We start from the raw sequence: 24,195 nt of genomic DNA, 5'->3' as shown, positions 1-24,195 counted from the left end.
GTACAGCTTATTACTTCTTCCCAAACAGAGAGTGATTTACATGTGTTGTTGAGAAGACAGAACCCCCTACCAGCATCTGTAAGAGATTCCACCCAAACTCACCTCCCGACTACAGCACGGGCATCCGATAAACACACACACACACACACACAGAGCGAGTGAAAGAGAAAGAGAGAGAGAGTCACAGACAGCACAGGCACTTGAGCAGAGGAGAGCGTCAAGACAGTCCAAACCGAGCGCTTCACTTTCATTACGCACAGAGAAAACACACAGAGCACAACCCGCAGCAGCACTATACAGAACACACTGCAAGAGCGGTGAAGGCACGGGATTTAAGGAATTAAGCTTCACTTTGGAGACTCGATCGTGTCTGAACAGAGTTTTGTGGATTTGGTGCGTCTGGAGAGCTGTGAAGATGCGCGTCTCGGTCCTGCTGCTGCTCTGCGCTCTTTACGCAGGAGACGCGCACAAACTGTCCGCGCTCACGGTGGGTCACCACACTTTATAATCTCTCACATTCAGATAGTTTATTGTACAACTATGAATAGTCTGTATATGAAAATATGTTTTTGAGATTTCTCAAAAGATTTCTGACTGTTTTAATGGTCTTTAACTGTTTACATGTTTTGTGTTGTCACCATATTAATAATAGACCTGAAAACGGACGTAAAAAATATTATTAGTATATATATATATATATATATATATATATATATATATATATATATATATATATATATATATATATATATATTATTAGAAATAATTCCTGATTGTAAATGCAGATTTTAATTTGTGGTAGTTTTAACAGTATAGTAGTACTAATTTTATCCAGAATTAATCTGTATTGGCCAAGTATGTTTAGTGTGTGTTTTCTAAATAAGCCAGTTTGAAATGGGTTTATTTTAGGTTTCGCACTGTGGGTTTGGGTTTACACTTAGAGCATCTTTGTGCTTGTTTTGTAAAGCGAGAAGCTCGGATACTAGAGTAAGGTGAGGTGGGTAATCATGGGAATCCTATTTAGGCTCAAGAGTAGTGATGTTTGTGCATTCACAATTCAGGAGGGTAACCAGAGATCCACAAGCTTTCTTTCAAACAATCACACACACACACACACACACACACACACACACACACACACACACACACACACACACACACACACACACGCACACACACACACACACACACACGCACACTCACTCACACACACACACACACACACACACACACACACACACACACACACACACACACAAAAACCCTGGGTTGTTTTAACCCAATTTGGGTCAAACCCAAACGTTGGGTTAAAAATGTAATTAAAAAATTTTAACGGCTGGGTTTGTCCATATTTGACCCAAAGTTGGGTTGAAACAACCCAGCATTTTTTAAGTGTCTAACACACCCTTACCCTAAACCTACCCTTAACCTAATAACCTTATCCCTAAAACTAAGTCTTGACCCTCAAACAGGCCTTTAAAGGGGTCTCAGAAAGAAATGTCCTCACTTTACTGTCTTTGTCCTCACTCCGATGGTCTAAAACTCAAACTGGTCCTCACAAAGTACAAGTACACAAACACACACACACATATGAGAGCTACAGGTGCACACCCACCTCATGCTTTCCCTTATACTGTATGTGGCAGGCGCTTGGTTTTGCCCACGAAGTGCTGGGAACAGAGATATTCTCCCTCCCTGCGGCCACTGGCCTCTACATGGACGTCTGCCTGTGTACACAAGGTTAGGGCTGCTGATTGCGGGAAGCCGCTCCCCATTAACTGAGTGAGAGAGTGAGTGTAGCTTGTCCCAGTGGGATATGACCGCTAGAGAGAGAGCGATGCACAGGCACATTTGTCCGTCCAGAGCCTGGACACAGAGCAGCTTTGACGGACCTCGAAGCCCAAGCATTTCTGTCCAACCAACCCGGCCCTGCCCTGCCGAATGCCAGAGAGGCTTTGCACTTTCAATAGTGAGACAGGAAACGGCCCACTTTCTAATCCATAAATGTTGTTAAATGGTCAATATTTGTGTACCTGTCAGGAGTTGCAACAAATGTAGTATATAATAAAGTGTGCTTTGCAGCTGTTTGGTACCATTTCCATTTGTGGTGACATATTTTGTTCTTTACCAAATGCACTGAAAATATGCAAAGCTAAATGCAAGAAAAAAAAAGAAAAAGAAAGATGTGCTACATATGGAACAATGTTATTTTAGTATCATTGAGATACTAACATAGTTTTGATTATCATTTTGAATAAGTTTTTTATGTTTAAATACATAACATTGTCATTTTAATTTTAGTTCAAGTTTTAGTAATTTGTTGTTTTGTCATTTTATTGTTTTTATACATTTTTATTTCAGTTTTTGTTTGAGTTATTTTAGTACATCAACTTAAACTAAATGAAAATGAAATTTGTTTTTTTTTCATATTTTATTTCAGTCATAACATTTATTTTAGTTAACTAAAATAACCCTGATATGGAATCCCAGGTATAGGTATGGAATCCTCACTGTGTTGAAACTGATCAACGCTCTGCTGTGATTTCACGCAGTCCGGTCCCTTCTGGGCCACGAGCTGCTGAGTTTTGGCCTGGCGTAGTGTTCCTGGTGCTGATGGAGGCTGTTAGCACCACAGCCAAAGATACAGTTGCTGTCAATGTTTCTCTGCTGGCATCTGCTGTTGCTCGGCCTTCTGGGATGGCAGCTATGTGGCACAGGCATGAATCAGGGCCTGTGATGACGAGGTCTCCTGGGCACCTGCTGCAGTTCATGCCGGAAAAGGAAGATATGCTGTTATTTGAGAGAGAGAGAGAGAGAGAGAGAGAGAGAGAGAGAGAGAGAGAGAGAGAGAGAGAGAGAGAGAGAGAGTAAACATGGGGATTTAATTCACGCAAGCTTATAGGTACGAACCTCTCGCTCCAGAGCAGCAGGGCTCTGTTTAAATAAACTAGCCGTCCTGAGGTGCCAGATTCACCTGTACTAGTTCGTCATTAGACACAGTCCAGTCGCTAGAGTTGCCATCTTGATCCCATTAGAAAGGCTGCATCCTGAAGCAGAACAAAATTGGTTATAATAATTATAATAATAATAATTCATTACATTTATATAGTGCTTTTGTCGGCACTCAAAGCGCTTTACATAGAAGGGGGAATCTCCTCAACCACCACCAATGTGCAGCATCCACCTGGACGGCATATTGCGCCAGAACGCCCACCACACACCAGCTTACTGGTGGAGAGGAGACGTGATGAAGCCGAAGCCTGTTTAGCTTCAGTGGGAAACCAGTCTTGGGCTATAGGGTGATACGGCTGCTGCTTTTTTAGAAGACAATATATATATTTTTTGCAGTCTATTGTCAAAAGCATAGTGATGTATAAAGTGGCCCTTAAAGAGAAGGCGCTTTGACCAAGCAAATTCTCTTGACCAACTTTAAACCCAATGCGAAATCTGCAAATTCACAAATATTTCGTTCTTGCACGACATTCTATCGCGTGGTTTCCTATTGAAATTTGCAGAACAACGATAAGTGTGAGCGCACCTTGAATCAATCCATGAAGGGGATTACGGGAAGGAATGCACAGTTGTCAGGCTCAGAGTGCTGTGATTTACAAAGGAACACTCTGGTCGACATCTCTTCGCTCATTATTTACAGGTCGAGTAGGGATGCCTCTTCATCTAAACCTTAACAAATGTCTGTGGGTAGTTAACCTGGAGGTCAGAGGTCATCCCATCTCACTCCTCTCACTCAGCTTGGCAGAGCGGAATGTGGGAGGCAGAGCAGTGCAGCGCAAACCCTCATCTACTTTCTCATTCACACACACACACGCGCACACACACACACACACACGCACACACACACACACGTTTGCTATAAGCAGACTGATCTCAGAGCAGTGAGCTGCTGCATTATGTTGTCTTCTATGTCTCTGATGTCCCCAGAGTGTGTATGTGAAGTTTTAGCTCAAAATACCCCACAGATATTTTTTGTAGCATGTTAAAATTGTCACTTTCTGAGGGTGAGCAAAAACGCGCTGTTTTTTTGTGTGTCCCTTTAAATGCAAATGAGCTGCTGCTCCTAAATGCAAATGAGCTGCTGCTCCCGGCACAGAGGGCGGAGCTTCAAGAGCTCGTGTGTTAGCAGTTCCGATTACCTCACACAGACATGCACTTTTAGCTTTTAGCATTTTATGTTCAAACCGGAGTCGACAAAGATGGAGAGACTCAAGAGAAAGTGACAACATGTAGAATGCAACAGGACATTTCTGAATGGTTAGTTGACGAATTGATGTCGCTGCTGTGATGTGTTGTGTCTAACTTCTAGTCATTGACTAGCATAGCTTTCATGATAATCTATAAATCGCGTTCGCGGGGTTTATGTAAATTTTAGGTTTATGTACATTTTAGGGTTAGTGATGTCACTAACCCGTAAAGAAGCTCATTGTAGTCCCTACCCGTCGTTTGTTGTAGTCCGTAAAAAGCATAGACACAGTAAAGAAAATGTCTTCCTTTGCTTTGGACTTTGAGCGTCGTAACTTTGTTGTTTATGCTCAAACAGCAACATTACACACTAACTAAAGTTAGAAAAGTTAAATCATAATCAACCACCCCTTTAAAGAGGCTGTAGTTGAAGGATGGGCATTATATAAAATAATACACACATAATACTCGTTTCATATGCAAATAAGCTGTTTAAATAGTTTTAAAAGGACAAGAACAAGTTTAGTTGTAAGGATCAGAGAGACAGGGTGGAAAATGGTCATAAAAAGGTTTTGGTGAAAACGAAATTTTACTAACATCAAAAAACATTACTAACATAATGTAGTAATGTAGAATCTATTTTAGTGAACCAGAGTTTAATAAACACATTATCACCCTGTTTGCACCAGTGAAACTGTTCTACATATCAGATGCACATTTGCATAGGAGAAGACTCATAGCTCAGCTGTGCCAAATACCTTTGAAAATCATTAGGAACAGTTCTGTTTTCTGCACCAGTTCCACATATAGCACTAGCAGCACATTTTCCACATTTGCTTTCTTGAGTATGACACGTTTTTTCATGAGGCGAATTTTGAGCTACTTAAAGCAATACAGTGCACTAAAAGGGAAAATTGACACAAACGGGAAAATTCTGTCATCATTTACTCACACTCATGTCGTTTCAAACCTGCATGACTTTCTTTCTTCTGTGGAACATAAAATTAAATTTATTGTAAAGTGTTACAAGACAATATTTTGAGATTCGTCTTTTTTGTCCATACAATAGAAGTCAATGGTGACCAAAACTGTTAAAAATATCTTATTTTATTTTCCGAAGAAAAAAAGAAAGTCATACAGGTTTAGAACATGAGGGTGAGTAAATGATGGCAGAATTTGTAAACATTTTGGGTGTATTGTCCCTTTAACAGACAGAAAAAGCCAGTAAAATCTAATGTTTGGTGGTTTCAGACGGAATAAAAGACGGGCATATCGTTTGTCGTTCCTCCGTGATTTTCCATTTTTAAACCGCTTAAGCTGGTCTTCCCTTCCACACCTCCCTTCTGAAATCCATGTATATCAGTCACTTCATAACAGAGGCTTTTCAAATGGTGGCCGTTATTCATACGCAAAACTATGCACCTGCACGAGAAGAAAAAACATCTTTTTTCTCTCTCATCCTTCACATGACTAGCAGCAGGCTTTCCCTTTTCTTGCCGATTTTTCACAGCAATTAAAGGCTTTTCTATTTGATTGAGTTAATAGCCTGGATCTAGCCTGTCACTTTCTTCCATTTCCACTATGCTGGAGACTAACGATGCCTAGCCAATCCCAGGAAGCCCCCGTCGGGACCCTTTCACACGTCTGCGGGCTCTCTCTCGCTCTCTGCCTGGCCCCCATTGACCCTTTGCGGCCAAGGTGTGAGGGGCCTCTCTGGGTCTGTGGTCGGGAGGCCCCCCCCCATCCTTTCTGGGGCCCCTCGACCCCCATGTGGCCCTCTGTGGGGCACAATGCACTCTCTGCTGGAGGTTGGCCCCTGGATCACCGCTTTCAATCCCACAATGCCTCACTGCCAAAAGGGGGTAATAGGATTTGAGGTTTGTGTGCTGGTGGGTCTTCTGAAAAATATGTAATTTTTCTCTCTCCTCATTTCTTTCGGTTCCTCCAGCTTAGCTTTTCATCTATATTGATTTTTTTTCTTTGGGAGGGAATGATAAAAACAAAAGATGAAGAAAAAACAAAGGGCTGGGGCTGCTGTGGAGCACTAGAAGAGTGATTCGGGGAAAACAGACCATGGCTCGTTTTGTCTGCACTTCTTTGCAGTATAGAAGATTATTCACATAAACATTTATCCGCTCACACATCCGTTGTGGTAAACGGAAGCTAAAGCATGTTCACTTGATGTGCGAGAACCAATGAGGTGCATTCTCGTGTTACGCAGCACGTTTGAGCTTCAGCAAGAACCATTGAGGTTCGTTCTCGTGTTACGCAGCACGTTTGAGCTTCAGCAAGAACCAATGAGGTTCGTTCTCGTGTTACGCAGCACGTTTGAGCTTCAGCAAGAACCAATGAGGTTCGTTCTCGTGTTACGCAGCACGTTTGAGCTTCTGAACATGCTTGATTGTCGCGCATCAAGCATGTTCAGTTTAGCTTCTTTTTATGTTCGCTGATAAATGTTTAAATGTGAATAAAAGTCTAAATTGAATCTGCTCATCATATAAAGTGACCGTGTCTCTCTAGAAAATGTTGACTAATCCGCTCAGTTCATTTGGATTAGTGCTGGCTTTTCGATCTGGCTATAAAAAGACTTCATTATGGTCTTTCTGCCATTTATCAGCCTTCCCTCAGAAATATTATATGCATCACTGCTTTAACTCCAAATAATTAGCTCCAATTAGAACCAAAAAATCCTTCTACAACCTGAAACCTTTTTAAGTTTCACAAAGGATTAGTTCTAGTCAGGTTCTTCAGAAATACTGCCTCTCGAAAGTACCTAGAAACCAATAAACTGATCTGAAGAACTTTTTTATCTTCCAAAGAGCCATATAGCAAACTTAATCAAGCTAGACACTGACAAAAATCTGATAAGAAGGGGTTTCTTTGCTGAACCACTGAGGAACCTTTATCTCACTCATTACTTAGTGATGCTTGCTAAAGCAAACTATATATTTCTATAGCTCATACTTAGGGTTAGTGTTGAACAAACTAAATATTAAACTTCAGAGCATAAGTTGCCATGCACGTTTGACCAAAATACTTGAATGCAAAATAGGCATGTGAAATTGAGCAATGCTTTTTCTAGGAGATTGGAATTATAATTTTTAAAACAGTGAAATTATAAAATTATCTTTTGACCTTGGCCTGTATGCAACATCTAGCAACCACATAGCAACACACAAAAAATCTATTTCAGGAAAACCTGTTTGAAAACATGAATACATAATATATTAATACAAATCGTATAAATGGTAACACTTTACAAAAAGGTTCATTAGTTAAAATTAGTATTAACTAACATGAACTAACAATGAGCAAAACATTTGTTACAGTATTTTTTAATCTTTGTTAATGTTAGTTAAAAATAGAGCTGTTCATGTTAGTTGTGCATGAACTAAAGTTAACAAATACAACCTTTGATTTTAATAGCGTATTAGTAAATGTTGAAATTAATATCAACTAAGATTTTAAAAAAGTATTGTTCATTCTTAGTTCATGTTAACTAAGGAACCTAACTAATGTTAACAAATGAACCTTATTGTAAAGTGTATAACTAATACTGAAATAACACTGCTAGTGGCACAGTCTCTGATGTTTGTTCAGGAAGAGTCCCGAATGTGATCCTGTCACTGTTCTCATCAGAGGTCTGTTTGGACTGGTTCTGGTGGTCCTCTGGTGTCTCTGGGACCAGCTGTTGATGCTGTATACAGACAGAGGTCGTGGGTGGTTTCAGATCCCCCCGGAGATGTTCAATGGACGTGTCTTGGTTTGGCTGCGGCTGAATCGATTGGTGATTATTTGGCCGTGTCTGGGTTTGTGGGGTCTCGTTTGGGTCGATCTGAACTGTTGAATCGCTAAATGTGTCTTGGCCGTGATGAGGTCTTGGTGGTGGCCGTGTTGGTTTTGTCCATGTCTCGGACGCCAGCTGTGACCGAATTGAAACGCGTTGGCTGAAATTGCTTGGCCTGGGTGTGAGGATTGTGAACTCTGTCTTGGCCGCGATCGCGAGATGACCATCGTGGTCGATTGTGTTTGGCTCGGCTCTCCGGGCAGAATCTGTTTCCTGACATCTCTGTCGGGACTCCTGCGAGCTCACTGACAGCAGCGCTGAGAATGACGGAGCGGAAGGGGCACAGGGTCACAGCTGCAGAGACCAGAGGGAGATAAAGAAAGCGCATGTGTGTGAGAGAGACACAAAGAAAACGCAAGAGAGCGAACAGGGTGAGAACAGAGAGAGAAAGACTGTGTGTTTGTCAAAGATAAAGACGGAGAGAGAGAGAGGGGAAGAAAGAGATTTTGTGGTGGGACTGAGAGTTTCGAGGGGGGTCTGGGTCAGTGTTAGCCGTGATCTCAGACAGCGTGAGTCTGTCAGTCACAAACCGGCACACACAGACCCCAAACAACAAACTCCAGACATGAGACCCTCTTATTCACGACTTAATGTTCATTCATTCATAAATATTCTGAATTAAGGGTAAAAAGCAGCCTGTTGTGGCAGAGCAGAGGATGAAGAAGAGGACTGTTGTCCTTTTGAAACACATTTTCTGTCACACATAGAGACAGGATGTACTGCGGCCAATCAAAACAAAACTGAAATCGCGAAAGGCCAAGTGCAATAATTAAACCTCAAAAGGGGTGTGATTTAATTAAATAAATATATCGCCTATATGCATGTTACAAAAATAACTGTGTGGACTGAGAGATGAACTAAAAAAAGTGGATTTCACTTTTAGTCCATTTTGAAGGTCAAGCACAAAGGGAAAATAAAATAAAATAAAATTAAATTTAACAGAATAAAATAAAAATAAAAATAATTATAGTGACACTAAACAAAATATAAAATTTAGCTGTGTGTGGACTGAGAGCTGGGAAAAAAATGATAAAAAAACAACAAAATTTTACTTTCAGTCCACTTTGAAGGTCAGGTAAAATGTGAATGCAAAATTGGGCCCTTTTTCATTAAGTTTGCATTTGGCAATAAAAAATAAATAAAATAATTAATAAAATTAAATAAAATAAAATTAAATAATGAAATGAAATAAAATGAAATGAAATAAAATAAAAGCAACAAATAAAAACAACTGTGGGATTGAGAGCTGAATAAAATATGAATGTGAAATTGGTTCCTTTTTCATTCAGTTTGCTTTTGAAATAATAATGATTAAAAAAAACAATCAGTCCATTTACATTTTAGTAGTAAAAAAAACATTGTGGTATATCTAAAACAAAGCAAAACAAAACAAAACAAAACATGGCAATTCATAAACAATTCATAAAATATAAGCTCAAATGATCTGATCTGCTATCCACATTGATTCTACATATCTATATTATGTTGTTATTGTAGACATTTTCTGAGAAACATCTGAGACAAATTGGTCATACCTTAACAAAACATCACCAAGATCTTAATTTAGTCTACTAAGCTATGAAAGAGAAACCTCTGAGCAATACCACTTTCCTCTAGGAACACACATACAAGGGCATTCAGAAGAGAAGGATTTAATAACCAATAACTCGTTAGCAAAATGAAGTAAAAAAGGTCAGTTTAGTCTCTGTACTCTCAAAACACCTATTCCGATAAGCCTGAACCAGCTTCTTTGCCACACATTCATCTCAAACACGCACACACACACACACACACACACACACACACACACACACACACACACACACACACACACACACACACACACACACACACATTCATCAACTCTAGATTTACGATCAGAGATGACAGCATGTCTCCCATCGCCAGGGGCAAAGGGCTGATCCTCAAACCCCCTCTGAAACCATCTTCCAGGTGCAGACTTCCTTCACACACACACACACTCACAGAGAGAGAGAGAGAAAGAAAGTAATTTGTAGGATGTCAGCCAGTGCTAATTTTTTAGTGGGTAATGATCCTACCCATCAGCTTTATATGAAGAATCTGTTTCCTTTCAACACTACTTTGATTTGCTTTCGATGTTCCTCACGGCTGATTTATTGGCCACAGGTGAGTGTGCCTGTGTGTGTGAATACCTTTTCAAGTTATTTTTGTGTTCTCCAGGTTAACCGATTATAACTCATCCAAACATTAAACACACACCTGTGCAGATAATGTCCCGACACAAAGCAAGCCGATTTCCCGTCCACTCTTGAATTCGTCGATGAGGTGATGTTTGCAGTGTCGCTGAACGTGCATTGGTGCACAAAGAGCAAAATACACAGTATTCAATCAATGTGAGTGTGCGAGTTGTTTGTGGTCGTGTGCAGGTGTGAGAGTGACAGACAGATAAAAGATCTGCACGAGAGCCCGTCAGCACCTCTGCCTTTCTCCCACAATCCCTCATTCACAAACAAGACGTGACATGGGATGGGAGACGTGGAGGGGTGTGTGAAGGCTTTTTGTCTGTGTGTGTTTTGTTTGCACTTGTGTGTGTGTGTATTAATCACTAAATGAATGTGATGGAACAATGGAACAGTGTGATGAGCTCAAAAGATGCCAAGCCCTTCACTGGAAACTATCCTGAGCCCACCAAAAAAACATCATAACATAATATAATAATTGGGTTTCACTTTATTTTGATGGTCCTTTTAACACATTCTGTTAGCTATAAGTAATGTTGCACCTACATGTCTACTACCTCTCATTAGAGTATTAGTAGAGTAGTAGACTGGTAGGGTTAGAGTAAGTTGACACGTAGTTGCAAAAGTTATAGTTAACAGAATGTTCATAAGGGACCATCAAAATAAAGTGTTACCAATACTTGAAATGTATTTGTTTGCACAAAATGCACAAAAATAATTATGCTGCCTTCTAAGATACTTTCTTTAGGATGAAGGTGTCATCATATGTATCCTTCCCGGAGATTACAACAAGCTAAGTGAAAAAATAATAATACATACAAAAATATATATATACATATTTTTTTGTCTTATTCGCTCTTGAATGGTTTAATAGCGCTTGAATGAATGATAGAGCGTCATAATGTAACGCTAGCCAAAAAAAGCTGCGTTAATTGCATTAAATATTTTTAATGCCTAAAGCTGAAAAAAATTATTGCATGATGTGTTAACACTTAATTTTGACAGTCCTAATAAATATAATTATATATAACTGATTTAATATAATTTATTAATATATATTGTATTAATATATTATTATTAATATATTTAAATATGTTATATTAAAATTACATTCTAAAATTATATTTCTATTTAATTTTTAAAAGTATAATTTAAAATAAAATTTAAATATAATATCAGTTTAAATATTAAAATATATTGTTAAATAAAAAAAGAATTGTATTTAAATAGCATTTGCTACTTTACCCAATATTTGTATGCTCTGTATTTTTACACTTATTAAAGAATCACATTTTTGCTTAGTAATATGCTAAAATCTCTCTCTGTCTGTCTTCACAGTTTCTGCGTGTGGAGCAGGATAAAGAATGCAATACGGATTGTTCCGGAGCTCCTCGCAAGCCGCTGTGCGCATCGGACGGACGGACCTTCAGTTCCCGCTGCGAGTTTCTCCGCGCAAAGTGCCGTGACCCTCAGCTGGAGGTCATCCGAGGCCAATGCAAAGGTCAGAGTTCACCACTCATGCTTGAGCTGCTGCTGGCTGGCCTGATGCCCTTTGTGGGCCAGGGTCGAGGCGAGCAGGGTTAAATCCATCAAGGGATAAATGATTCTTTGACGAGACAGAGTGGGATTTTATAGATTACAACACATTATCCTCTATGACGTTTTAAATTGTACTCTTAAGAGGCGTTCACACTAACAGTGATTTGTAACAACAAAGCTATCTGAACTGAGGCTGACCACTCCTTATTTTCCGTATCAGAGCATCCTAAATTAGAAAAGACGTTTGTTTAAAATCAAACATATAATATAATCATAATATAAAATGTAAATAAAAATCCATTAAAATGTTTTAACTTACATTTAATGCCTCTGGAACAACTTTTCTTTTCTCATGATGTAACCAAGGCCACATAACATTCACTATTCAATCAAAACCGGATGGATCAAAGCAAGTTAGACAGTGTATCAATTTCCTGTTGATTGCACATGCCATTTTATGTTGTCTATAAAATCACTGTATTTGAACTGGGAATTTAATAGGAAAAATACAGCAGTATTTATGACTGGTGAATTTGAACTAAATACAAAATTTGTGCTTTTCAACAATTTTGAAACATCTTTGCTTGGATTAAAGATCTTGATGGGGATCTTGTCCATGTAAAAATAAATGTACAGTGGTGCATTCATATCTGTGAAAGATCGGTGGTCATTTGAATGAGAGACTGACAAAACACTGTCAGTACCCACAGAGGTCAAAGGTCAGATGGCTCTCAAACACTCTCATTGTATTAGGCACGGCCGGAAGACTCTCGTGCCCTTTATCTTTTCTTTTTCTTTCTTTCTGTCTCCCGTTCACTCTTTCTTTCCATACTAGTAAGCACAATGTGTCATTCTTACATTGGGATTAAAAAGGGTGTGAGAAAGAGAGAGAGAGAGAGAGAGAGAGAGAGAGAGAGAGAGAGAGAGAGAGAGAGAGAGAGGGGAAAAGAGGTACAAAACGAGGATAAATTATGTTCCACTAAAAAGAGAGTGAATGCAAACCAAAAAGGAATGATTAGATTGGAAAAAGAAGTACCTGCACAATATAAGAAGTACATGCACAAACTGTGCTAGCTGTGCACATGTATAATAAATGTTAAATTCATAAATAATAATTGTTCCTCGGCATAAAAATACAGCTTTTGAACCTTTTCTTCTGCTCTGACCTATTTTTACATTTTTCCACTCTGGAAACACTCAGCGATCAGCGTCCTTCCTCTTTTAGTTAACATATTTACTTAACACATTTTCCAGCATCCATCCATTTTGATAAGCAAATGCCATGATACTCTAATAAGCAATAAAATACATAATACACACAAATATTGCATAAAATAGCCAAGTTTAAATAGACTGAACTATATTTTAGTTATATTATTCATTACTGAATGATACAGTATACTATCCACATATATTTCTAGGCTGGCATTTATATCACCTGCAATGCATTCTGGGATTGCCTTACCTTTTTTCATTGCCTTTCTTTTCGCCCTCACATGCCATCCCAGACAAAAAGTGTTTTAATGATTTTCCCAGTGAAGAGTGAGTTTATGTCTCCACTGAAATTCAATTTCGAGACTGATGAGCTCTGGAGAATGCATCATCGACACACACACACATTCACAGATACTTTACAACCTGCTGGACACTATCACCTCACACAGACTCAACACAGAGATATCCATGATCCTTTCACCACTGGACTGGCGTAGAGATACTATTGACTCCAGTAGGACTGTTGATCCAATTCCCAACCACACACATGGATCCACCACTTCTGAAACATCTTGAATTATTCTGTGTCTAAGAGGTCACATGTCACTGCAAAAGAAACCAAGTCATATTTCCTGCTTCATTTTCTTTCGCCATTACCATTCTTTCCTTTCCTTCGAAAAAATAAAATAAAAAACACCAGTGCCACATCAGTCAGAGAGAGAGGACGCCAGAGGACTCGCCTGTCGGTTTGAATTTAATGCACTCGCTCTCTGTGGACTTTCTGTTTTCTATATTACACTGACACGATGAGCAGAATAGTGACTGTGTTTGTTTAAAGTGGAATGATGGGAAATAAAGGTTAAGGTTATATATAGAAAAGAGGATGACAGAGTTTGTGAACAAATGAATCATCAAGTTTATAGTACTTTTCAAGGTCTCCAAAGCAGAAGAGTTATGCATTTTTAAAGGGGCTCAAGTAGAAGTCCTGATTGATGATGACTGTGTGAAAGTAGATAGATACAAATTCCCAACAAATTACGGAAACACTTTATGGTTACACTTTATTTTAAGGTGTCATTGTTACAGTGTAATTATATATTTAAGTACTGAGTAATATTAAGTAACTACATGTACTTACTATAGGATTAGGGTAGGATTAGGGTTTGGTTGAGGGTTAGTTGCATGTAATTATGCATAATTTACTGTTATTACTATGGTAAGTACATGTAACATGTAACAAGCATCTTAATTTTCAGATATACAAAATATTTTATTTTGGAAGTTTTATTTAAAAACGTTTTCAATGGACTCAACTCTTTTGCTCCAAAGCGTTTTTATATCTTACCTCATCCCACCTAGATGTTGGGAGGACAGTAACTGTTGATTATAAATGTTGATTACTTCTAACTTGCTGGATTTACCTGTTTCGTGTCTCCAGATACATCCAGGTGTGTGGCAGAGAAGAAATACACAGAGCAGCAAGCTAAGAAACTCTTCCCACAGGTGTTCGTACCTGTCTGCAACCCTGACGGAACCTACAGTGAGGTAAGAGACAGACAGATGGATAGATAGACAGTTGGACAGACATATGGACGGATAGACAGATAGATAGATAGATAGATAGATAGATAGATAGATAGATAGATAGATAGATAGATAGATAGATAGATAGATAGATAGATAGATAGATAGATAGATAGATAGATAGATAGATAGATAGATAGATAGATAGATAGATAGATAGATAGATAGATAGATAGATAGATAGACAGAGATGACAGACAGACAGATGATGGACGGACGGACAGACAGACAGACAGACAGACAGACAGACAGACAGACAGACAGACAGACAGACAGACAGACAGATAGATAGATAGATAGATAGATAGATAGATAGATAGATAGATAGATAGATAGATAGATAGATAGATAGATAGATAGATAGATAGATAGATAGATAGATAGATAGATAGATAGATAGATAGATAGTTAGATAGATAGACAGTTGGATGGATGGATGGATGGATGGATGGATGGATGGATGGATGGATGGATGGATGGATGGATGGATGGATGGATGACATGAATTGTTTATGGTTCAAGAAACCTTAAAAAAGTAGATAATGTAGGATTATGTGCCTTTAAGGATTTCACTGTCAAATGTCTTAGTTTTTCTGCCACTCTCTCTGTTTTTTTTCTATTTTCTTCTGTATTTGATTAACAGGTTCAGTGCCACAGCTACACTGGTTATTGCTGGTGTGTAACACCCAGTGGCAGACCCATCAGTGGCTCAGCAGTAGCCAATAAGAAACCCCAATGCCAAGGTACAATACATTACCACTGCTACTTTTTTTTTACTTTATTCCAATGCATTCTTCAATCACGTTTTCTTTGTTTGCAAAAGAGATTTTCACAGCATCAATAATATTCCAAAGTGATTCCAAACAGTCTTAACCTTGATGACACAATCTTGATGTTTTGGCACATTAAAAGTTAGGCAATATAAATCAAAAGACTAAGGCACCCAGAGCTCCTTACACAAGCTGTAAATGTGGTGTCTAAGCCAGTGAGGGCACTGAGCAATGCCAGAACAGAGCTAATCCTAATCTACATAAAAATTTCAGCATAACAATACCACATAACCAAAGCCACATGCAGTAAACTACCATACACAAAACTGAAACTCTATAACTGCAGGCCATGAGTTCCTGGATCATAACATTGTTGGCTTGGCTTTGTACAACAACCACAACTTCACTAGAAAAGGACCAATTAGATTTAATTGCACATGCAACAGCTTAATCAGTTAGGTCTGGGGGAGCATCACAAAACAAATGCGTGTTTGGCAAGCGAAGCGGCCGAGCTCAAACATTCTTGCTCTTTTACTCCAAGATAGTGTCATATGGCTTTTACCCCCTGCAGTCTCCATAACATTATCATGTTCCCCTGTGGAGCTTAAAAGATAATTAAAAACGTAAGTCACTTTTCAAAAAATAAAAACGACCATTCCTGGAACACTCGATCTGCGGCATATTTGAGCGTTCAAATTTCTAATCCAGTTAGAACGTACAAAATTCTAGGTGCAGATTTGCTAAAATGTTAGCATGAGTAACCTGTGATTGTCCTGCTGATTTACAGGGTCCAAGAATGGTAAAGTAAATCCAAAGGATCCAGGAAAATCAGGTAAATAGCCTCAATGATTCTATGTGTGAACAATCTGTACTGGCAGCTACGTTTTAATGTGTGTGTGTGTGTGTGTGTGTGTGTGTGTGTGTTTGTACTGCGAGTTACGGCTTGCCATTCCAATATTTTGTGAATTGAGAGTGCTGAAGTTGCTTCAGGGCTGAAAGTAAATGGTCGTATGTTGGAGTCGTTAAACAGAGAGACGATGTAATAACAGCCTTTGCCTTTCACAGTCATTAAAACGAAATCGAAGGGCTTCACGGTTTTGTCATAGTACCGCAGTGAACATTAACCACTTCACCTGGACTTCATTTCTCTTCTTGCCAGATGAAGACCTTTCTCGTGCACTACTAACACCACTGATTTCCCTCCTTCCACAAAGCAGAAGAGGCCACCTGATTTCTAGATCACTTAATCACCTTGTTTTTTTGGTCTTTTCCCCTCAGTTTTAAGAGGAATGTCCTTATCAGTTGAAACCCTGCCCAGACAGCAACATAGTGTCAAATGTGGGAAGAGCTTGAGTTTGTTGTCCAGCCCTATTTGTTTGAACCGCGAGAGGCGTCTACTCTCATCTAAGCTGACGCTACTCCTACATTCTACGTCATGCGTGGGGTCAGAGGTCACTCTGCCGCCAGAACTAGATTTGCTTACAGCCGTTACCGGAAACCAGTGATAATTTTAATTTTTGGGTGAACTAACCCTTTAACTTCTGATGCCAAACTATTGAAATCAATTACGTTGATCAAAAACGTTATTTTGTTAATGTAGAGCATTCCAAATCAGTCACTCATAAGGTTCCATGATGGTTACGATGCTACTGCCTATATATTGTAACCATACAGTATAAGGCAGCTTACTAAGTTTTGGAACAGATCCGTTGTCAGAGGTGCGGCCAGGTCAGTAGTGCACATAGCACGATGATGACCTGGTTTCATGTCTTGGGTCATTTCCCGATCCCACGCCTTCTCCTTCTTCCCACCATTTCCTGTTGCTGCTGGGCCATTCTATGAAATAAAAGGCAAAAAGCCACAAAAACAGAGAAATTCACTGATGTGTTGAGCTACACTGGAATTTTAGAGTCATATAAATAACATGGTCGGATCTCATAATAATTTATCACTTCATCAGAGTGCTGACAGTGGCTGTTCACCAAGTTCCCCAACTGTTTCCCAAGGATGCTAGTAGAGAAACACACACCAAAAGAGAGAAGGGGCAGTTTGTCTTCTGGCCTCTGATGAGTTAATGGTGACCCTACTGAGGTTAACCACACCTGCGGCTCTCAGCATTTAGGATTCCTGTGGCCAAAGCGTCTAACAGTCTTCCTTCATCCATGTCTGATAAGTTCACTCTGCTTGTGTGCGTGTGTGTTGGCATGTATTCTTGCATGCCTGTTGTTCAGATCGATAAAGTCTGAACTAAACAAAAACATGTTTTTTGTTGTTGTTGTTTTGTTTGTTTTTTACAGGGAATGGGGTTCATTTCTGCATACAGGGTCCAACATTAATGTTTTGCCAGAGACAATTGATCATTAGCGTCCTTGTTAGCGCGCTCATCTCCCACGAACGGTTCAAATCCGGCTCAGAGTGGGTCGCAAGTCTCCATCTCACAGTCAAAGGACACCAGTCACAAAAACATTATGACATATGAAGACCTCCGATGCAAAAGCCTCTAAAAGCCAACTCTGTCAAAAATGAGATAATAATATTGAGTGAATGCTCTCCACAATAGTATACGTTCATCAAATACTTTCACTTCAAACTCACTAAATCCCAGCCTCAGCCCATTCAGAAATGCCGGGACTTGGGTGGAAAACTATACATAGGAGCCTGATAAAAAAGTTAATATTAACCAAAAACTTTAAACGGACTTAGAGGCTTTTGCATCTGAAGTCTTCATATACATAATATCGGCCCAGATCCAGCCCACATCTGGTACGCATTGAATCCACGTACCAGATGTGGCCCGGATCTGGGCCCATGTTGCTGTCTGGGATGTGAGGATATATTGCCATAAAAGTTCTGAAGGGGAAAATACTTCCTAGGTAAACTATTTTTCAAAGCATATTTCTTAAAAAGCCATTATGTTGATTATGTTGCAGGTCGTTCTAAAGTTCCTGGCAAACTTGTTTTTTACTCACATTTGGTGCTTGGAGTGTCAATTTTGGATGCGGTTTGCATTTATTTAACACCTTAAAGCATTTACAGAATTTTGTATTTGAACCACACTGCTTTTTGTCTTGATAAAGGCGTTTTATGGTGTCAAGCAAAGAGATTAAATGTTTGAACTGTGTTTTTCTTTCAGTGATTCAGTTATAACCACTAAACCTCATTCAACCCTTTATCTTTCTTGTCTGTTTTATTATGTTTCTCCATCTCTCTAATCTGTCCTGGCCGGGCAATGTGCAAATGCTTCTTGGCTCATGTGATGTGACTGTCTAGCTGACACTCGTAATTGTAGTTTCCTTGCAAATCTTCTCCATTCTAAACGCAGATCCTTCAACGGTTTTCGCAGTGGAATCCCAGCCGTCCGCTGATGAGGAAGGTGAGTGTCACTGATGCCTTTAAATGCCATTTAGGTCAACCGGTCACTACACTCTTAGAAAAAGGGTTGTGTCGGGCACTTCATATATAGAATCTTTTAGGGATAATTTTATGGATTTAGTTTTAATTAATTAATGTTGTTTTCATTTGTTTTTAATTTGAATGAAATTTTATGAAGTAAACAGCTTATAAACATACTTTATCAATAGATTATTTTATTTTTTTGAATAAACATTAAAGTATTAGGCAGTCATTTAAGACATTTATCTTTATATAGAACATTTTTGGCATAAAGTCTTCTTTAAAATTGAGTCAAGAACCCTATTGAGGTTTGGAATGGGTTTTGGAGTGTAGGATTTGGAACAGAATTAATGTTTTGTGCATGTGCGTGTGTTTTAGACATCATCGCTCAGTACCCTACACTCTGGACAGAACAGGTCCGCAGCAGACAAAACAAGACCAAACCACTATGTGAGTCACAGACACGTGAGTTTTTTATTTATATTACTGTTATTTTTTTAGGAGAATAGAAAGAGAAAGAAAAAGAGACATAGGCAGATTCTTATCTGTCAGTATTCTGAAACTCTGTTGCTATAGTGGCACACACACACACACACACACACACACACACACACGTGAAGATCCAGCTCAATGCGGCACTCAGCCATTGCCTGACATGTTGATCTAATGAAGGAATCAAGAGATGTCATTAAAACCCATCTGGGGAAAAAATGACGACATGAATTTAATAACAGATCTAATTCTGATGACATTATTACAGAGTTTGTGCGTTTCTTGACAGATTCATTTGTGTGTGTGTCTATGTGTATGCGTGAATAGCTTGATTGTAAAGTTCTCTTGATTTACAATCAATAAAACGTCAGTGCAGTGCAGTGAACGCTGATGGTTTTCATTACGGCTGATTTGTTGAGGTCTAAAGAGTGATTATCACTATTCAGAGAAGCTCGGAATAGAACTGAAAGAAAGACAAAGAAAAGATGGGGGAAAAAAGTATTTTCTAAAACAATGTTCACATGAAACCAAAGACCTGACAACACCACAGAGAAAGAGAGAGAGGATAACTATAAAAGGATGTGGGCGGGAGAATACAGTACCTTAGCAAATGCATAGCAATGCACTAAATACCATTCAGAACAGCTTTGCAAAAGCGTAGCAACACCCAGGGTAACTAGGGCTGCACAATTTATGGAAATTTAACTTTTGCACAAAATTTTCTCTCCCTCATTTCCTTTTTATCTTTCTTTTTTTTACTCACATAATCTTGCTTGCATTAGATGAGGCGGCTCAAAGCGTTGCTGGAGAGCTGTGTTGTGGCACATGACATGATTGGTTCCTGATGTAGAGAAATCTCAATGAAAGGTTGTGCTCCATATGGATCATTCATGTGTTTCGGGCTGTCGTCTTGTGTGTGCATCTGAGCCTCATGCCTAAGCTCATGCTCAGGATTGAAAGAAAGCCACTGTTTTCCCAAAACTATGTTTTATGCAGCGATTCTCTGCCCAAGGTCACTATCTTCATTCAAAGGCACTGTGAACACAGGCACAGAGACAACGTGTAAATATTTATCGCAGGAGCCCGGTGCAGTCCTAATGTCATAAACATTCCTGCAGGCCCTCCATAAAGCACAAGCTCTCACTTTCACTCTCTCTAACTTTACTCCCTCCAACATGCTGTCCATCCATCTCTCCATGGCTGTGTCTGAGGAATCACAATCCGGTCAGTCATTGACTTCACAGGCAATGTCTTTTTGCATGCAGGCACCATCATATTATGTCAAATGAACTGAAACCAATTCAAATGAGCTTTAGAGATAACTGTGTAAGGAGTAATTGACAACGGGCTGTTGAATTATAATAAAATAATGCACACCCGTGGCTGTTACACCTCGTGTGACTGTGTACATTATTTTTGAATAATTCAATGGACCAGAGTAAATTATTCCGTTATACTAGGGTTACCAAGATGTTGTATTTCAAGACATGCGTCAGGTTTTTGTCCTTAAAACGCTCTTGTGTGTAGTACTAATTACTTACGGATCTCATCCCAAGCCTCCATTGCTAATTCCAAAATGTCATTTTAGAGCTAGTAACGGAGGCTTGAGCTAGTTGATTAATGCAGTCATTCATGCAGTTAGAGAGAGAGAGAGAGAGAGAGAGAGAGAGAGAGAGATTAAGTGTGTGTGAATTACCTGAGTCTGTGCGAATGAGTCTGAATTTTGTGGCAAAAAACATGGAACTAATTTGTCGTTTTTATCTTATTTTTTTACTTTATTTATTTGCTTGGTCAGTGTCGTTGTGGGTTTTGGTTCTTTTGCTGTTTTAGGCTGTATGGACCTTTGAAATAACTTAAATCATTTGGCGAAGTGATATGGACACTACCTGGAACTACTTTAGCTATTTGAACATTCGTCAACCAATCAGATTCAAGCGATCAACAGCCCCATAGTATAAGATTATTTAATGAATACAATGCTTATTTATCAATGGAATCATACGTAAAAAAGAAAAGAAAAAAAAAAGACATATATTTAATTCATTTATTCAATTGCAAATGAAATGAAATTAATTTAATTTAAAAAAAAATAATTCTTACAACATCAGACAGCATTTGCATTATTTTAACCAGCTGAATCACATGTACATGGTAATGGGATATATTTAATGAATACAATTCTTATTTCTCAGTCTAAATGAAATCACAAGTTGAAAAAAAGTTACAAATTTTTAATAATTAATTAAAAATTAAAAATTTATTAATTAAAAATAATTCATACATTAATTAGTTGCAATTCAATTAGTTCCGATTCAATGTCAATTTAATTGAATTTAACTCATTTAAATGGATTATTAATTCTTTCAACATCAGACAGCAATTACATTGTTTTATCCAGACAAAGCACATACATAGAATCACAGGATATGATATTTAATAAATACTGCAGTGCTTATTTCTTAGTATAAAGGAATTCCTAAGATTAAAATAAATCCCTTTTTTACATTTAATTCGTTTACATAAAACTGCAAATTAAATGTTATGAATTTAATTCAAATGTGATTAAATGCATCAATTAAATTTTAGTTTATTATTAATTATTTTAACATCGGACAACATTATTCTTTTATGCAGCCCAAACACACACACAGGATCATGGGATATCACAGGTATTTTTGTATCCCTAATCTAGATTGGAGCTTTTTCGTTCTGTTCCTCACAACCTGTTCAAAAGACTTGGTATATTGTGCATTAGTTGTATGTGCGACACATTTTTTGGAAATTCTTTTATGGAAATTTTAAGGTTTTTTTCTTTTTTTTTAAGCTTGACAGCTCCAGGTCACTGTCTACTTTCATTGTACAGCAACCCAGATGCTCGGCCTCTCTTCTCCACAGAGAACACTGACACTTACTCACTCATATTGTGTCTCCTGCTGTATTTCACTTCTTTCTTCTGTCTCACTTTACCTCAGCGACCTCGTGTGATCAGGAGCATCTGTCGGCACAGGAAGAAGCAAAACAACATAAAAATGAAGCGGTTTTTGTACCTGACTGCGCTAACGGTGGCCTCTACAAACCCGTCCAGTGCCATCCCTCCACCGGGTACTGCTGGTGTGTCCTGGTGGACACTGGACGGCCCATACCTGGCACATCCACAAGGTAATGTACTTTGCTTAAAAAAAAAAAAAAAAACTTGTGTAGTGCAATTCTGTGGTTTTAGCTCATGATCCACTTTTTACAAAACATCAGGTGGAAATTTCTCCAAGTACAACTGCTAGGATGTTATTTCACCATGTCTCTTTAACATCAGCTTCAACAAAATGTTATTTTAAACACTTTAAAATACCTCTGGCGCCTCAAAGAAACAAATCCGTCCTTATTTAGTTGCCAAAATACAACTTAAGCAGTTTGTCTCTATTGAAAGGAAAAACCCACCACTTGGCTTTTAAAATGGTAAGTGCCAGTCGACTAGTTCTCTTACAGTACATCTAATATACACCCGGGGCAGGTCTCTTTATTTGACTTACTATGGGGTACAAAATTGAGCTTTGGAGTCTCTTAGGGGCCAATACTTGGCCCAATCTCATTCAGCCTCTTTTAACATTTCGAGAGCACCTTGATGAGAACAGTATCCATGAAGCTAAATATACCATCAAATCATTTCGATTAATCACTTATCTCCTAACAGGCTGGTTGCACAACCAGCTCAAATCTGATCAAGAAACCTGGCAGAATGACAAAACATTGTGAGTGTTTGTCAGGGGTCAGTGACACCCACTGTATTCAGGGGCACCTTTAATGAGTGTAATGGAGTGATGCTGTGGATTTCAGACCATCGCCAAATGTGGTATTGAGTTAACAAAGCCTCAGGCAGTGTGCCAGACAGCGCATTAGAGCACGCATGGAAGTGCTACCTTCTCTTCACCCTCCTCTCTCTCTCTCTCTCTCTCTCTGTTCTCTGGGCAGGTCGCCTGGCAGTGATTGGAGCACATTTACTCTCCTTACGGGGCCATAGATGTTTTTTCTAGTCTTACACTTCTTACTTTTTCTTTTTGTCCACTTTTCTCTCATCCCATTCCTCTGTTTCCGGCATCTTGAGCCGACCTTCTAGTGATTGCATCCTAGTGCACTCATTAGATCTGTGAAAAGAGATATGTGTGTGTGTGAGAAGATAGATAGATAGATAGATAGATAGATAGATAGATAGATAGATAGATAGATAGATAGATAGATAGATAGATAGATAGATAGATAGATAGATAGATAGATAGATTTACACTATGATTAGTGTGATATTGATTAAAATATTGAAAGAAAAGATCATAAAACTTCCATTTTATGCTGGCTTTAAGAAACGCTAAATAAAAAAATCCACATTACTTCACGTTGACATCCTCATGGTAGTGTACAAAAACAAAAAAATCACATTTTTCTCGGCACTGGTGGAGTATTTTAGCCGCTGGACTCGTCTCTGTGTAAACAATAATGCTTTGTATTTCACTTTTGTTTTTTTCCTTCTCTCTCTCTTGCTGTAGATTCGAACAACCAAAATGTGATGGAAATGCCAGAGCCCATCCAAACAAACCAAAGGACCATTACAGGAGCAGACATCTGCAGGGTGAGCTGAACTGTGTGCTTCTGAGCAGAGAGAGACATACTTCACAACTCAAAACTAGCAAGAGGACAACTTATAGAAACAAAGCTGCAAAAATGAAAAAAAAATTACCAAACAACTTTTCGAATATTATAAAAGGACCTCATGGATATAAACAAATAAATGTAAAACATTTAAAAAACAAAAATTGTTACACATTAGGTATTGTTTAATAGGTGCACTTAATGCACTACCAGCTGTTTGATTATAGATGTGTTTGATATACATTTTCATTCTTATTCATTTAGGAAAAATGCATGTAAACATAAAACACAAGGATGT

At 38.6% G+C, this 24,195-nt stretch overlaps 1 protein-coding gene across 4 annotated transcripts in view; it reads left to right on the top strand.

The window, feature by feature from the left end:
• Positions 1 to 172: 172 nt before the first annotated feature.
• smoc2 (SPARC related modular calcium binding 2) overlaps positions 173 to 24,195 on the top strand; it is a 36,964-nt gene continuing 12,941 nt past the window's right edge. The window contains exons 1-9 of one of the 4 annotated variants that reach the window (XM_084092390.1): positions 173 to 487; positions 11,605 to 11,767; positions 14,459 to 14,565; positions 15,248 to 15,347; positions 16,162 to 16,206; positions 18,697 to 18,747; positions 19,146 to 19,217; positions 22,232 to 22,418; positions 23,795 to 23,877. In XM_084092390.1, the coding sequence (XP_083948516.1) occupies positions 416 to 487; positions 11,605 to 11,767; positions 14,459 to 14,565; positions 15,248 to 15,347; positions 16,162 to 16,206; positions 18,697 to 18,747; positions 19,146 to 19,217; positions 22,232 to 22,418; positions 23,795 to 23,877 (880 nt within the window). In that variant the 5' untranslated portion in view covers positions 173 to 415. Of the gene's footprint in view, positions 488 to 11,604; positions 11,768 to 14,458; positions 14,566 to 15,247; positions 15,348 to 16,161; positions 16,207 to 18,663; positions 18,748 to 19,145; positions 19,233 to 22,231; positions 22,419 to 23,794; positions 23,878 to 24,195 lie in introns of all 4 variants that reach the window. The other 3 variants (XM_084092389.1, XM_084092388.1, XM_084092387.1) reach the window with 3 other exon arrangements.

Source organism: Abramis brama, assembly GCF_963993115.1.
Source record: "Abramis brama genome assembly, chromosome: 19".
Lineage (NCBI taxonomy): Eukaryota > Metazoa > Chordata > Actinopteri > Cypriniformes > Leuciscidae > Abramis > Abramis brama.
Note: the sequence above shows the minus strand (reverse complement) of the source record. Positions and strands in the feature narration are given on the sequence as shown.